We start from the raw sequence: 16,737 nt of genomic DNA, 5'->3' as shown, positions 1-16,737 counted from the left end.
CACCATCAGTTCATTAACCCGGCAATAAAGGAAGCCCTCATTCTAGCAGAACTACACCCAGTCTGCCCATTTGAAAACCATCTCACTTCCACAACCCTGTTTCCCCCCCAGTTTAAACGCCTCCGCTAGCCACCCACTTTATCAATTGCCTTCATAATTTTAAAAGCCTTTTTTATGTTGTTGTTTTTCTCTCATATAGTAAATGGAGCCATAATTTAATATTTTAATGCATGTTAATGTGTTGTTTAACCTTCTAGCAACAATCAGGCGTCTCTAAAAGGTTAACCTTGAACGTGAGCCAGTGCAGACAGCAGCACAATAACGCGTCAATCTTTGAAAAACATCTCTGTCTAATGGATTAGTGGTTGATTGCACAGCCCCATCTCGAGGTAGATGCCGTATATATTGGATAGGCATTAAAACGAGCATTTCTCAATTTTCTCGCTGCCGGCCCTCAGGGTCAATGGATCGCTAGGGCAACAAAACGCTGAGTCAACACATGCCTCTTAATTTATCTTGGGGTTTGATTATAGCTTCATTTAAGTCTCCAGCGGCCCACCAGCTCAAAAGCTAAACAGGTTGGATTTAAAAGAAAGGAAGGGTTTTCTTCAAAGTCCATTTAGATATATTTTCCCTCTTATACTGCCCCACTGTTAAGAGTGTAAGGTATGTGAAAACATACCAGACCTGCTCTGACATGAGAGGTAAACAATACTGTAAGAAAGATGACAGGTACTGCTAGAAAAGAGATGTCTTAATATGAATGAGAGAAAGGGCAAGCAGCTACTGGTGTGTGAAGGGTAACTAGACTGTCAGTAACCTTTTTGTGATGGGTTGACATTGTATCTATCATATTAAAGGTCCCATATTTGACGCTTTTCTGGTGTTTTATTTGAGCGTTTGATTTCCATAAGAAGATATATTTGCGGTCTTAAGAACCAAAAACCATCTCAGTGTAGTTTTACAGCTGCTCCCTCACGCTTGAGCAAGACCAGGGTATTTTGTGTGGGTCTCTGAGCCTCTCTTCTGATTGGCTGACTGTTTTTGTGGCACACAGCCAGGCCAACCTTAGCTAATGGTTTGTGATCAACTATTGTAGCTTTTTAAATCTTATCTCACCAGTCAGCGCTGAAACGAGAATGAATTCAGACTCGAATCCTCAGGTACTTCCGAAAAAATTCACTTTAGCCACGGGTCTCTAATGTTACCTTCCTTGGGAAGGCTGTGCAATGATATACTAGCTTCCTGACATCCAATAACCGTGCAGCATTTCCTTGACATATTTCAGTCTTGTAGCTTACCAGCTCATTGTTGGTGTTTTGTTGTTAATAAAGTTTAAACAACTACAAAACCAGAATTAACGCCTTGCGGTTGTATGCCACCGCCAACCAGCCAAGTTGCAGGAAATGTGGTCACAATCTCTCCTTCCTGAGTTACAGCAATGAATAATGTCCAGAAGTGTTTTTGCATAAATTGCCACAGTGAAGTTGACCTTTAACCATTTGGATATAAAATGTCATCACATTTTATCCTTATAAACATTTGAGTTAAATTGTGTCATAATTAGTGAATTAATTTTTTGAGTTATGGCCAAAAAAATGTATTGTGAAGTCACAGTGTCCCAGCAGTAATGAGATTCCCTCTGGGCGTTCCTGATATATTTTAGTCACAAGAACTTGAAGTCACAATGACCTTGAAATTTGACCTTTGTCCACCAAAATCTAATCAGTTCATTCTTGAGTCCAAATGAATGTTTGTGCCAAATTTGAAGAAGTTCCTTCCAGCAGTTACTGAGATATCGTGTTCACGAGAATGGGATGGACAGATGGGGGAACAATCCGAAAACTATATGCCTCTGGCTCTGATTGTCGCTGACACGGAGGCATAAAAATCTAACTTCCTACAATATGGCACCTTTAATGATTGGTCAGGTGGAAAAGCACTGATCAGGCACTGCTTAATGTCCTGCTCTAAAAGGAAGACTTGCACGAAGGATGGTCATTTTAATTATTTTCTATTACCTCAGATAAATTTGTGAGCCATTGCACTGTAGTCGTAATACATACAGTTTAAGACCTCAGTATACTTCAAAACTGTGCAACATCTAAATGCGTATTATTTATTGCTTTGATACAGCACAGATGAGCAAAGGACACTGAATTGTTTGATAGAGATTAGGGAGGTGGTGGGATACACCGAGGCGGAGGCCAAAAGGCTTTTCACCACGCCTTCAAATGAGGCTGTTCGGTAACAGGTATAAGTGCTTTTGCCTTCAAACATGGCACTAAGATTTATTACCAGTGATAATTATAATACTCATCATTGTGAAGTGTATGCCAAGGTTGGATGACCCTCTCTTGCTGTGACGTGTGATTGACACTCTTACCCTCTTATATTACTTTGTTGCTGTCTTTCAATGCAGGCCCTCACCAAACACACTGAAAATGATTGGTTTATGTTGTATGTGCTGACTCTTTTTACTGAGCTTGGTAATTCCAGTTTTTTTCATGGTGCGCCCTGCAACCTGTAATGCAGAACAATCTACAGCTTACCACATGTTTACCTTTACGGCAATTTGAATCTTTAATTTCATTAAAGATGAATTACTAATTAATTACACATTACTAAGTACTGCCCAACCTTGGCTAAAACTCATTATTGTTCTAACACAATAAAAAGTTAATTTTATAACAATAGACAGTTACATAACATGGTTATATAACAAATAAGTGAGTTAGCCAAAGTAGCTCTGTGTTTTTCACAGCAGCAGTTTTTCTGTCTATCTTCTGGTTGTGTCCCAAGTTTCCTCTGTTTATCCACCCATCCTCACATCTGTCTTTATCCCTGCTCTGTAACCGGAGGCTCCAGCCCTTAAAAAGGTGCATGTGAGATGCCTGTGATACACAACTGTGACACTGGTTGAGCAATGGGCCTGTCTTGTTCCAGGGCCCCTGCTGAAGCACAGTTCCCCTTTGTTCTGTGATGTATTGATCCATTCAGACCTCCTCTTGAATGTGCTCCACTGGCGCTCGCTCTGCTTAAACCAGCTTGTGCCATCTTCCTCGAATGCTCGTTCATACACCGCAACTGGAAACAGGGCCTGTGCAAAACCTAAAGTGCAAAGACTTTTATTGCTGTTCAGCTGTGATGACTTTGTACTTGTTTTACTTTGTGTTCCTGCTACCGTCATATCATCTGCATCCTTTAAAGTAAACTAAAGTAAAGTCAATTATTGGTTTGAACCATTGAATAAATGACCGTACAGGCAGATCGACCAATCATCTCACCTATGTCTCCGCAGATAGTATTGTGCACTAATATAAATAAAAAGAGGCTAATTTTTGCATCTCAACGTCTTAATGTCACAGTAATATTCTGACTTAAGGAAATATGTACTGTAGTAGAGCAGCTAGTGTTGGCAGGTCACTCAGAGTACAATTAACACAGCACCTCACTTGCAGCCAGGGTGACTCATTGCTAGTGTTACACAGATGCAAATGAATGTTAAATAAAAAAAAAATTGTAGGTAGTACTTAAACTAAAGCGTCACCTCCTTGCTTTCTAATAACAGGAGGCTTCTATGAAAGTAAAACAGCCCACTTTCCATCTTTCCCTGCTGTACATACTGTATATAATGTGTTGTATGTTTGAAAATGTGGAGTGGAGCTCCCATGCACTCTTTTCTCAGTCCAACCGTATTAGAATCAAAGAGAGGTTTATGTGAATGAATCCTTTCCATTAGTGCTGCCTCCACACAGGCCAGAAGCCGTGCAGGATGAAAGGGAGGATTTATCTGCACAACCTCATCACATGGTGTGACCCGGGGCCTGGAGTAGAAAGGTCTCTCTCTCAGGTGCCATGGAAACCAGCCCACCTCAGGCTGCTCGTCCTGTCGTCCTCCAGTCGCCCTCTGCGCTTTTCCTGTGTAGATTTCTGGCTCACGAACTGCAGAGGCATCTCAGGCCTGTTGAATGTCCGAATTAGCTTTAGAGCAGATTGTTCCAAAAGCTTTGAGAACTTGCACTTCGATTGGAGTCCTCCAGAACTGAAATCTTGTGTAAAATTCGCCTTTGTACATGATGTCTAGCTCTTGTGGTGGCTCTGTCACTCTCTTCTCTCTTACATACAGTATTTAAGCCAGTGAATCCAAAGAATGCTTGGTTTCAAAAGGGTAAAACCACAACTATGGAAGATCAAACATGACTTATTGGGTAAATTTAGTAAATAAATAAAATTCAAATAAATTGAGAAATGCATAAAGAAAACCATGCAGGTTAGATGACCCAGCACACGTGTTAACTGACAGTACATGTGAAAACTGACGTTTTCTGTAAAAAACAATAATAAGAAATTAATTTATAATAAATAGAAATCCAACACTCCAGTAGCCTGCAAACTCTATGTAGAAAGATAAAGCTTGCAGTAACAGCAATGCATTAGAGATGCAGCCGGTGTGAACACACACGTGTTCTTCTCCGCAGCAGGTCAGCGACAGCAGCAGCCACGCACACGTGACGCAGGCAGTGTGTTCCCCGGCGTAACCCTAACCACCTGGGGAGGTGGTTTGCGATGCATTCTTGCCCAATGTTCAAAAGGTTGAAATGCAGTAAATGGGTGAAATTGGTGTTACTGCTCCAAAGTGCAACTATGTCAGCGATCTATCTGCGGAGATATCCACACTGTACCCTGTGATAATGGCATCTGAAGAGACAGTGAAATTACGCTGATATAAGCCATCGTTCTTTCTGTCACATGTAAAACTGCAGCTATTCCAACACTGTCAGACAGACAGAAGACACGGTGTTCTGTTGTGTTTATTTGATGTCTGATCAAACCATTATTGTTGTAACTAAACTGCCAAAGTTATTCTTCTTCTCATGTTTTTAACTGTTAGCAGACGGCTTCAGGTGCATTATCCCCACCCTCTAGACTGGATTCGGGTTGACATACGCAAATGAAAAAAAAAAAACACAAATAAGTAAAGGATACTGTTTTTGAAAATGACAAGAAAAACATCAACAAAAGAAATACATGTGTAAATTGAGTCAAACAGTTTAGGCTTAACACCTAAATGAAAATAAATCCTAAAACAACATAATATTTGCTTAATTTATGACACAGTTGATTTGTTCTTCTTTTTCTTTTGGGGAATTTATTTATTCCTTTAATAAGCTCATGTTATTTTATTTTTTTAATGTATATGGTTTATTTTGTTTTATCCACTCAGCAGCACCAGAGCTCTGGGGGAGGATGTACAGTGCAGAGGTGTAAGGGCCAAAAGCTGCTGTCGTGTCCGACACGTATGCGTTGTATTTACCACTGCTGTTAGAGTCTGGCGTTGTTACTTTTAATAACTGTGACAGTATCTCAGAATCCCACTAGTGAGGATGGCAATCTGGCATGGGAAATTCATGTATTCAGCCCCACACTCTGTAATATATCGCTTACGTCTCCGCTGCAAATTAAGCATTTTACTGGACGCCTATTAGCATTTCCTGTTTTATCACTAGTGAGTTGCTGACCATACATCAGCCTGGCAACGAATGGATGAAGATCACTGCCAGCTCTGTGATTTGTTTGTCTTGCCATGTAGCCTGAAAGTATCAGCATATATTTAGATTTCTAAATGCACTGCTAACGTAACTTAGCAGATGTTGGGGAGTCATATGGATGTTGGTGCAACAGAGACCCCCTCAGGTATTCTCATTATTCTACTACTGAGCAGATGGCAGGGAAACTTACCGCACTTACCATTATCCATCATACATATTCTGCTCCCAATTTACATAGGCGGTGCTTCACAGGAGCTCCTACTGGGAGAGTACTGAGCTCGAGGATCGCACTGCAGCTCCACCTGAGGCTTAGGAAGACAGTCTGAGATGTCACTGCCATTACACTTCAAACTCAAATATGCTAATAGTTGTACCGAGGACTTCCAATGGGCGCATCCCAGTTGTATATTTTGAATTGTGAAAAGGAAAAATCTGCAGCTTGATGATTTTTAAATAGTTTAATATCAATTGGGAAATATGTAACTGTGAAACAGCTTTAATAAGATGGTACAATAGTGACTTTTGCTATATTCAGGAGTGTTAGACAAAATGTAATTTATAAAGTTTCAGATACATGTGCTGGTGTTTCAAAAATACACCGATGTATGCTTTTCGATCGCAAATTAGGCAACAATTATAGCCTATCTTTAAACATTTAAAAGCATCTTGAAAACCTAATTTCGTCCTGTGAGTGGTGGGATCCACAAACACACAATTCCCTGCCAAAGTTGGTTATTTTAACATGATTTCACTGATCCGCAGGTGCCGGTGACTTGTCAAGGAATGCAGCAATGTGCCAACAAAGCCAGGTGAAGACTGCCAACACGTAAACGTGGCTGTAAAGGAAGGAACATGGCTGTACGGGGAAGGAAATGGTTGTACGACATGTTCATTAGAATTCAAGGATGCACACGATGTGTTTTGGTGAGTAAAACTGAACGTAAAACAGAAACTTTGTGTTCACAAGAAAACTCCACAGGGCACCTGTTTTCAGGGGCTTTAAATCTGTTCAATTCGAAATGTGATTATAGTTATTACAAACAGTCAGAAGTCAAAATGAATTCATAGCAGTGACTATGAATTTGCAGGTAGCAGTCATGAACATGTTGCTCTCAATAAAACACTGTGGCACGTTTAAGTATTTACATATGTTCCTTATTATGTGTGTCACACATGTATACATCCAGGCCGATGATTTGCACAGCACTGTTCATACTTTAGTTCCACACTGGAGCTGTTTTTTTTTTTTTTTTTTTTTTTACCCCTCCTACTCCTCCTCCTCGTCCTCTTCCCTCTGAATGGCTCTCAGTAGTGGAGAGGAGCAGCGGCAGTGAGGCAGCGCTGGGCCTGAAGGGCACTTTTCAGCCTGGCCAGACACACTCAGGCCTTGCTGCTTGGCTGCGCAACATGGGTCACCGCCTTACATTAGGAGAACCCTGCCAAAGTCAGCCAAGCGGAGCCCTGCAACATACCTGAAATTGAATGAACAAAGTCTATGTACCACTGCCTACAGCAACAAAACAAGAGTGTTTTGATTGTTGGACTCATTTCATACTATAAAAATTTAATATTAAGGTGTTTTTCATTAAGTGTCTCATCGGTGGATGAGGTTTTTCCTTACATAAATCCTTAACCACATTATCTATCGAATAATTTTAACAAATGAAAGGGCCAAACAATACTTTTGATTGGTGTACCTGAGGCTTTATCAGGGCACAACATGGAAATGAAGTGGTTTCCTGTGGGGCCAGTGGGGGTCAGGAGGGGAGGCTAAAGCAGACCTCCTGTGTCAGCCACTATAATTTATTTGGAGTTCAGGCTCTATCCATCACCGTGTTGCCACTCCGTACCGTCTCCCCGCTTGTAAGGGCAGCAGCCACATCTCCCAGCCTCTTGCTCTGCATCCCACCCTTGCAGCGCAGTGATCGACGTTTCACGAGAGGCACCTCAAGGTGGGGCTAAATGGTCTTATATTCCCAATCATGTCGCGTAGGCGGAGTCTGACTCTCACGCTCTTTGCTATTGCTGCCGCCTGCCCAGCTTGTACTGTACACGACAAAAGCAAGAGGATGGAGTGAATGAAATAAATCCACACTTCTTATTTCTCACAGCCACTATTTTGTAATTTGGCAGGCAAGGAGGTGGTTTGGGATCACTGCGCAACATCACAAGAAAACGTATCCTAGTTCATGGTAGTAGTAGAAACCAGCAGCCTATCTCTTTTTACGCACACCCATATTCCAGTGAAGGCAGCAGCAGTTCAGATCAGATTTCACATTCAGCTCCGACCAGCTGAGAGAGACACAGCCAGAGAGCGGGAGGGCTCGTTTCTCCGCTTTCCCCTCCGATACCCTCTCTCTCTATTCGGCGAGCGCCAGAAAAATACATCTGCGAGGAACACCGGGTGCGTGGCGCAAATATTAAAGCACCAACGGGATTCTTTTTTTTTCCCACCTTCCTTTTTTTTTCTTTTATGTATTTTTGCAGGATTTCAGCAGCGAGAGCGTCACAGAGAATTAGATAGAGGGAAGAAGAGATGGACGAGCAGCCGAGGTTGATGCACTCTCACACGGGGGTAGGCATGGCAGGGCACCCCGGCCTGCCGCAGCATATGCAGGAAGGCACCGGAGGAACGGACGGCGACGGGAGAAAACAGGACATTGGAGACATTTTACAGCAAATTATGACCATCACAGATCAAAGTCTGGACGAAGCCCAAGCCAGGTAAAGATCTGCTCCAACTCACTGTCAGGAGGAGGTGGTGGCGGCGGTGGAAAACTAGATTGAAAAATTATTTAAAAAAAAAAAAAAAAGAAACGAAAAGGAAAGAAAAATAAATATATATATTAAAAACGATAACTTTATTAAATACAGCGCAGTGTAGATGGAGCTATAATGTAAGGGCATTGCACTTCCTTGTGCAAAAGCGAACAGTGGAAAACAACGATGGCATGCCTTCAAATCACTAGTTTGCTTCACATTTAAATAACTCGACAACCGCGCTCCTTTAAGGAGAAAATAAAAGTGTGTGAACATGGTGTTTGTTACTGTGGCCTGCCAGCTCACTCGGCTCACTTAGTATTTTTAAATCACTTTCATAAAGTCAAGGTGCATTTATTGACAAGTCGACAGGAATGTAGCCTGACAGGCTGAATTTTTAAATTTTTTTATTTATTTTTAAATATCAAACGAAACGACCGGGTGACAGCTTGTTTACAGCGTGGAGGCGAATGCAATGCAACTTTCTTAGTTGTGATACATAATTCAAGATTTCATCCATCTTGTCTAATCCACATTAAGTTCAGTGAAGCTGCAAGTGAGTAACACAAAATCCTACATTTGAGTGTGTTTTGTTTTATAGAGATATTTGGTCATATATACAATTTTTATAATCACAGAACAGTAGCTATTAAAGCTAAATGAAATGTTTTTTTATCAGTTATTTTTGTATAAAGGTAAATATATGTTACAATAATGAAGCTGGAGCACATTTGTACATATACAGGTGTTATGAAGATATTTGAAAATAGTTGTATTATTTGTCCCTGTAATTGCACTGTAGCACGAATCTAAAAGATGAATTATAACTGTTAATATAACTGCAATCTTTATTGTTGTCCAGTGATTGGGAGGTTGAGTAAGTATAAGATGTAATACATGTTTCGGCAGTTTGCTAATGAGGCAACTTCTCTGTTTTCAGGAAACACGCTCTGAACTGTCACAGAATGAAGCCAGCTCTTTTCAATGTGTTGTGTGAAATCAAAGAAAAAACAGGTAAGATCATATTTAATTCTGCACTACACTCTAGCAGAAGCTCAACACAAAACACTGCACTGCTTTTGTCTCCACACTGTCTGCAAGAAATACTGCGAGTCTCCTTCACCAGGTTGAATCAATACAATAGTGAATACAGTATTGTTAATAATGGAACATGTAGCTAAAATAAGAGCAGTGTCATTAAAGGCAAATTTGTTATTCAGACTCAAATTCACTTTGGAGGACCTGAAGTTGGATGTTCAGTCACAACACAATTCACCATATAAATTTCAGTGACATGTAAGACATGTGTTTCCTCCTGTAGCTGTAAAGTCGGAGCGTTTTTAACCATTTCACAATAGGAACTGTGGACAATTACCTCGAGCAGTCCTTATCAATTATTGTGTCAAAATATGAATGAGCTTTTTTGATGCTATTGTGGAATAATAGAGAGTATTGAGCAAAAAATTGTCACAAGCACGTTGATGTCTCCCCTTGTGAGTTAACTGTCAAGTCTAGTGAATACGTCTCTTTCTATTCTGTATTGTGTCTCTCTATTAAAGCAGTTGTGAGAGCGCATGTCAGCAGAATAATTGCTAGGAGAGAAATAATGTAACATAGGAGGCGTAAGTCATGTTTCCAAATCATTTTCCCCGTGACATTTTTGAAATTGGCATAGATAGAATTCAGTGCACTTCAGACTGATAGCGTGCATCTCATCTTTTATTTTCCTGTCTGTAGACTGATGTGCTGGAGGACTCTTCAGAACTTACACTGTTGAGCTATTTAGTTGCCAAAGCGCTTTTTGTGTGTTTCATACTCATTAGTGCATGAAATCAAACGGAATGGATGGAGGATGAAGACGATATTGTTGTCATTGTCTCCAAAAGTTGCACTTGCTCATACTTGACCTTTGTGGCGGCAATGTGTGGCGCTGTGTGTGTTGTTTTCTCGTTTGTGTGATCCCACCCTCGCTTGGTGCTTTCATGGATGTTTTCATTGAGGTTTTCATTGAAGTTCACCTCGCTGCCTACCCCCAAGCCCAACAATTTATCTTGAATCGGCCAGTGCCTCAGGAGAGAGCAGGGGGGGCCTTTTGAAGCCTGCTGGCTTGCTCTTCTTTTTTGTTGTCTTGGTAGGTTTTTTTGGAGGGGGAGTGACACAGTTATGCATAGTGTTTTACTCCCTGGCGCTTCTCGGAGTTCATCCAAAGTTCGACTGCTGAGAGTACAAAGTAACTTGGACCTCTTCCTGCCTGCACACCCATTCTTTTCTCTTTCAGCTGGCAACCTATAAATACAAGGTGCAGCTTATGGAGCTTTACACAGGAGATCTGGTGCTTGTCTTGTGTTTGTCAACTTTCAATAGTTGCTAGTTTTAGAGAGAAACCTTTCACATTTATACTGTTTCTCTAATCCAGGTATTCACTTCAAATTTACTATAGGCAGAAATTATTTATATGCATGTTGCCACAATGTAAAAGTCATCATGAACACTACAGCTAAGAGTAATTATGCTTTACACATTATGTTTTGTCACTGTCAAAACTTCGACAGGTTTAGTGTAAAGTAAACATGGAGTTTTAAAAAGTCGAAAAATCTTAATTTCACGTAAACATAAAAAAAAAAAAGTCTTGATGCCAATGTCACGTTTTTCATTAGTTACATTCTTCAAACTCAGAGCACTGGATTTGAGCTTGGTAATTAATAAGTATTCATACTTGAAATAGTATTTTACTTTGCTGGTGAGCTCAGAACATTATAAAGTTCACTTCCACTTGGATTTTGTTTGTTTTAGTTACTAGAAAAAGTCGGAGCTCGTTGCTCCATCTAGTGGTCAAATCTCCTTTTAAAACTGATTTAAACCATGAAGTGACTGAGAACGGTTATAAAATGTTAAAAAAATTTAATTTAAGTTTTCTTATTTTTAGTTTAGTTTAGTTTATAAAAATTACATTTGAAGTCGTGATGGTCAGTGGAAAGAAAAGTAAATTGCTATTTGATTTTTCTAATTTTGGAAAGTTTTAAGTATCATCATATTTGTAGCTTAGAAGTTGATACTGTGTAAATGAAAGAAGCCAGTTGTCTTTCAGGTTTTTCTTTCTGTTTGACTGCAGCTTAAAATGAAAGAATAAATGATGCAACTTTGTTTGAAATGGCTGAAACTTAATTATAGATTTAATGGATTATACACATTAGCTGTAATTTACTTTGCCATTTCACAAAATGCTTGGTTCTCATTTTGTGTTGTTGTCATTATTTCAGTACAGAAGCACTGAAGGAAACCAACCTGAAGCAACTTTCTGTCTCCTCCTTTTGTACCAGCAGCCAAAATTTTCCCACTTCCACTTTTAAATATTTCAGAGAGTGTGTGTGTGTGTGTGTGTGTGTGTGTGTGTGTGTGTGTGTGTGTGTGTGTGTGTAGACGGGCAGCTTCAGCCACTGTAACTTCGTGTCCCTAGTACCATGTGAGTGCAGACACAGCGTGTATCCACAGAGCTGCTTGTTTGCTTGTGTATATTTTCCATCTCTGGCCGTCCCCAGAGCGGCTGACAGCACCTGCAGGACACAATGCCAGTGTTGATCTAGGGCCTGAACTTCTGACCTACTCTGTGTATTTTTACTGGGATGAAATGAGGGACGGCCAACAGAAAGATTGTGCAGTATAAAAAGGCACAACAGTGCAGCGACACCCGGGAGGAAAGGAGAAGGAAGGAACACTTTATTTAAACCAATGGCTCTTTTTTTTGTTTTGTTTCTTTTTTTTTTTTTTTTTTTTTGACAGACATCGGCTTCGTCTTTACCCAGTTTCATTCCAGGCATATTTGGGTTGTCTTTTTTACTTCAAAGGAATGCTGGTTTGCAGACACTGTGCCTGCGTGTGTGTGTGTACACGCGTGTGTGTGACATAACTTCAGTCTTAAGTAGAGACGAAGCAGGAAATATATAAAACATATTGATTATACTACTCATATGTGTCCGAAATGTGGAGCATAGGTAAAAGCAGCAGGGGTTTGTCTGTTAGTGCTCGTCCTGGCAACAGCGGTGTGTGCTCTGTTTGGAGAAATTCTCACAGAGACTTTCCAAAAATATATCCAAACACTTTGACTCCTCTGCTATTGGACCATGAAGCTTTAACCTTTCACTAACTGAATTCTCAAAGTTAACAGGCTGGTAAATCATTTTTTATGTATACACGGTCTATTTATCTATCATTGATATTTTTCAGGTGGATTGTTTTCTTTGTGTCTTCACCATCACTTTTTTTTATGATTGATGAAAAGGCTTCTTTAGATAAGCAAATGCTTGACAAACTGATTTGGAAAATGAGCAGCCTTGACCTCTGTAAACACTTCACCAGCATCATAAATCTCCAGCAGTGTCAAACAAAACCACTCCTCGACTGAGCTGCTTAGTAAATGTGCTGCTTTTTAATTTTTTTCCCCTCAACCTCAATAAAAGGCCGGCTTTCTTGTGGCCCGTGTTTGTATAGTGTAAGGTTTCAAGCCTAGGGGATCCTCCATTTATAAAAATGACTGGCCGAGTGATGTAATGTTATTTTTTGAAGGGTGAAAATAGGGTGTTTTACAGAGGGCAGCCGAGCAGTGTTTGACAGGATGAACTGAGCCAGAGGTCTGATTATGGAAGGTGTATGGAAGCCTACACTACATTGACTTGTCAGTCCATTCAGCTGCTTGGCATCTGCCTATTTGTATTACAGAGGCTGATCTCGGCTCAGCCCTGCACGTCGCTGTGTAAACACTTTGGAGCAGCCCTCATGGTGATCAGGTACAGTCTCAACATCAAAACATAACACAGTCTGGTGTAGGGCTCGATTAACTGATTAAGCTGATTGACAGACAATGAGTTGGCACAAGTTTTGATAAGTGATTAATCATTTATAAATTGTTTATGCAGCAGAAACGCAGATTCTCTGGGTCCAGGCTCTTTGACATCATTGTAAACTGAATCATTTTATTGGTTGGACAAAACTAGAGCTGCAACTAAAAATTATTTTCACTATCATCACCATCAAGTTTTTAGTCAATTTTCTAAATATTTGCTGATTAATTTTCCATCGACATCATCGCAGCAACTGCAATCAACAATTATTTTCCTTATTCATTATAAATCAATTATTTTGTGGATGTGATTTCTTTTGGTCTGTAAACTGTGCAAAACTAGTGAAGAATCACAAATCTTCACACTGAAAATTTCAACATTTTTCTTCAGACTTTTTTGGCAAACCAAAAGCCTGAAGCCCCAAAAAGTTCAGTTCTCTGTCATGTGACTCATGTAAGAGTCAGAAAAGCATCAAATCCTTACATTTAAGAGGCTGGAAGTGGAGAACGTTTGGCACTGTTGCTTGGACTGTGACTAAGTGACAGTTGCTGATTAGTTATCTTTCATTAAACTACTTGATCAATCGACTAATCTTTGGTTTGATACACAATAAAAGGAATTTCTTTTCTAGTATCACGTTTGCTAATGGGTGCATCTCAACTCGATGTAACTGCTAAAGAGCCAGATTTGGGAGTCTCTCCAGGTGTAAACCATGGAGGTAGTAACAGTGCATGTAACCTTCTCTGTCTTTCATGGCGAAGTAGACATCTGCCGTGATAGCGAGCGTCGTGTCACAGGGCTGCGCCTCCCCTCTCGTGCGTGTCTCTCAGCGGACGCACGGAGACGACTCTGATACGTGCAGCTTTTGTCTCCCTCTTATCCTTCCTCCTCGATGCTGATACAGCAGCATTCAGGGAGAGAGAAATGCCAAGCTCGCCACCACAGCTGTTTCCCCAGTCTCTCTGCTTAATCATCCACTGAGAGAAAAAGAGGAAGAACTGGAGTCTAACTCTGCTCCAAGAATGTAGACAACTGGAGAAAAATGTGTTCTGATTTACCAGGATAAGGCACGCACAAGACTTTTCTTTATTGTATTTGATGCAGAATCATAATCACAGAATCATCAGTGAGTGACAGCATTGTAAATGGTGTGTTAATACCATTACAGTATAGAACAATGTGGTTACATTATACATTATGCAAATTGTCAGTCGCCTAATTGATACATGTTAATCATATTAAGGAGCTTAATTATAGAAATCTTAGTGTGCTGTGATTTGGTAATTAACGCTGACATCACATGTAGAAGGAAAGTGAGCTTTTTTTTTTTTCTCGGGACAAGTTTCTCTGCCATGAAAGTCTCCACTCATCCCTGTGAAAAGGAAGCAGCAGCACTACATCGTTTTTGTATTTTTAACTATAGATATTTTCAGAATTTCCTGAATTGATGAATGATTTTTTCCCTCTCTTGCGAAGGCCACTAGAAATGCAGTTTGTAGTAAAATTACATTTCGCTCGGAGCAGCCCTGCCAGTGTGGAGATTACAGAATGAAGGCGAGATCCAAGCAGACTTGTAAAAGAGCGCAGGCCTCAATCTTTTACCTGAATGCCGACTCCTCTGCTCAACGCTGAGAAATGATTGCTTAAATATCACTGTTACCTCGTTCAGGGCTCTCTGTGCAATCTCAGTCCCTGCAGGTTCGGTCGGCCTTTTTTTATACCAGCCTCCTTAATATGTTACGAATTTAATCAAGTCTGCAAATTTGTTATGCACGTTAAATTGAACATGCAATGGCACATTTGAATGTGGTTGCCATACCAACCCCCCAGGAGTTCATTTTCCATAATGTAGTGTTTGGAATCTCATTTCCTCCACTCTCCCCTGCTGCTACTTGCAGACGCCACCTCCAGGCTTCCACTGTATGTTCACCATGAAAGAGGCTCAGCTGCCACAGCTTTCAAATACTGGAGGGAGGGAGAAAGAAAAGAGAGAGAGAGAGAGAGAGGCCTCTCTCCACGTAGTGGAAATGACACAAATTAATATACACTACTTAAACCAGACCAAGATTAATGGTTCCCTTTCGCTGCAGCTTAGTCCCACTGTCAGTTGCCGGGTGCTCGTTGGACAAAATCAACACTAATCAACATTTATTCCACTTTTGCCCTGGGCTCTCAGGAGTCTGGCAGGACTGCATGGCCCCCCACTACCCCCTCCCTTCCCTCCCGGCAATCCCCCCCCCTCCCTTCGTCCGTCTCGCTACGCTTTTCACCTCTCATCCAGCTCCTCCATACATCACCCTCCTCACACCGCTCGGCTCCTCAGAGGAGAGTGCGCCCCCTCCTATCAGGCCACATTAGAGTCATGATAGATTTTCTCTTTTCATTTGCATCTGATATTTAACACAGCAAAGCAGTTGCTCTGTCACTTTACTGTACAAGTGTGTGTGTGTGTGTGTGGGGGGGTATTTGTGTGTGTGGGTATTTGTGTGTGAGTGTGTGCACACAGGTTTTTGTCCATCTGTGTTTTTGAGGCAAGTCATTCCAGTCAGTAATCTTATCTGCACTCAGTCGCCACTGCATTATAAGAAACAGGATATGCATTCGCTGGTAGTGTGTGCGTCAGGTAGTGTGTTTAGCACTTCATTTTATGGAAAGCAGCATTTTATATTTCCCCCTGGTGGGAAACTGAATTCCAATGTCCTGCTATCAGACAAAGTGACCACCGACCGACCGTATGACTCATCCTTAAATTACACAATGTTCAACTCCAGTCCCAATCAGAGCTACGTGTCGTACATTTCCTTTAGATGTCAGTGAATGGCAGTACTGGCATCCACAGATCTGCTGACTCCTCTCTCTCATCTTCATCAGCAGCCTTCTTCACAGAGCAACATTAAGCGTCCCGCAAAGCCCCGTAATTGGCCAAGCTAATGCAAGCCACAATTCCTCTGCTGCTACTCATCTCTTTGTCATTCCACCAGCTCCAATAAAAACACACTCAGATGCACAATTAGGAAGAAATATACCTAAAATTAAACAGTGTCTATATCCGAACTGTAAATTTACAGGAAGCGTAGTTGCTTATACAGAGAAGGACTGCATTACTGAGTCACATCCTCTGTGATTATGTTAAGAGAACATCAGTGTTGTCATTCCTGTCACTGCTGGGACTGTGATGTGTGTTAGTATTTATTCACCCTGTGTGGTAGAAACAGATGTTTGTCTTATCTTTTGATTTAAGATTTTGTGCTGATATACACATCATGAATTAAAGCGAATGGAGACGGAACAAATTTTTGGATATAATACACGATAAACAAATGATATACATCTGCGTTACTGCGCCATTGTAACGTTTCACTGTATCTTATTATAGCCCTAACATACAGTAGGGAATTCTTCAATTGTGTGGCTTGGTCCTTTAAACCACTCTTATAGGGAAATACTTTTACATTTTTTTGTTAAAAAATAGTATTTTGTCTTTATTTTAGGAACCCACAAGCCTTAAATAATTTCCTTACTCATTTCCTGGTTCTTGGACAAATATTATTGATATAAATTATTCTGAAAGGTCACTTTTCTTTTGG

General features: G+C 40.7%; 1 protein-coding gene across 3 annotated transcripts in view; it reads left to right on the top strand.

Moving 5' to 3' along the window:
- Positions 1-7,609: 7,609 nt before the first annotated feature.
- The window catches only part of pbx1b (pre-B-cell leukemia homeobox 1b), a 59,483-nt gene continuing 50,355 nt past the window's right edge, over positions 7,610-16,737 (top strand). The window contains exons 1-2 of one of the 3 annotated variants that reach the window (XM_023416492.2): positions 7,610-8,276; positions 9,253-9,326. In XM_023416492.2, coding sequence (XP_023272260.1) covers positions 8,089-8,276; positions 9,253-9,326 — 262 coding nt within the window. In that variant the 5' untranslated portion in view covers positions 7,610-8,088. The remainder of the gene's footprint in view (positions 8,277-9,252; positions 9,327-16,737) is intronic. The other 2 variants (XM_023416491.2, XM_023416493.2) reach the window with 2 other exon arrangements.

Source organism: Seriola lalandi, unplaced genomic scaffold (assembly GCF_002814215.2).
Source record: "Seriola lalandi dorsalis isolate HSWRI2012SDOR001 ecotype SW California unplaced genomic scaffold, Sedor1 jcf7180002054566, whole genome shotgun sequence".
Lineage (NCBI taxonomy): Eukaryota > Metazoa > Chordata > Actinopteri > Carangiformes > Carangidae > Seriola > Seriola lalandi.
The sequence above is the reverse complement of the archived record's forward strand: the minus strand, read 5'-3'. Positions and strand labels throughout refer to the sequence as shown.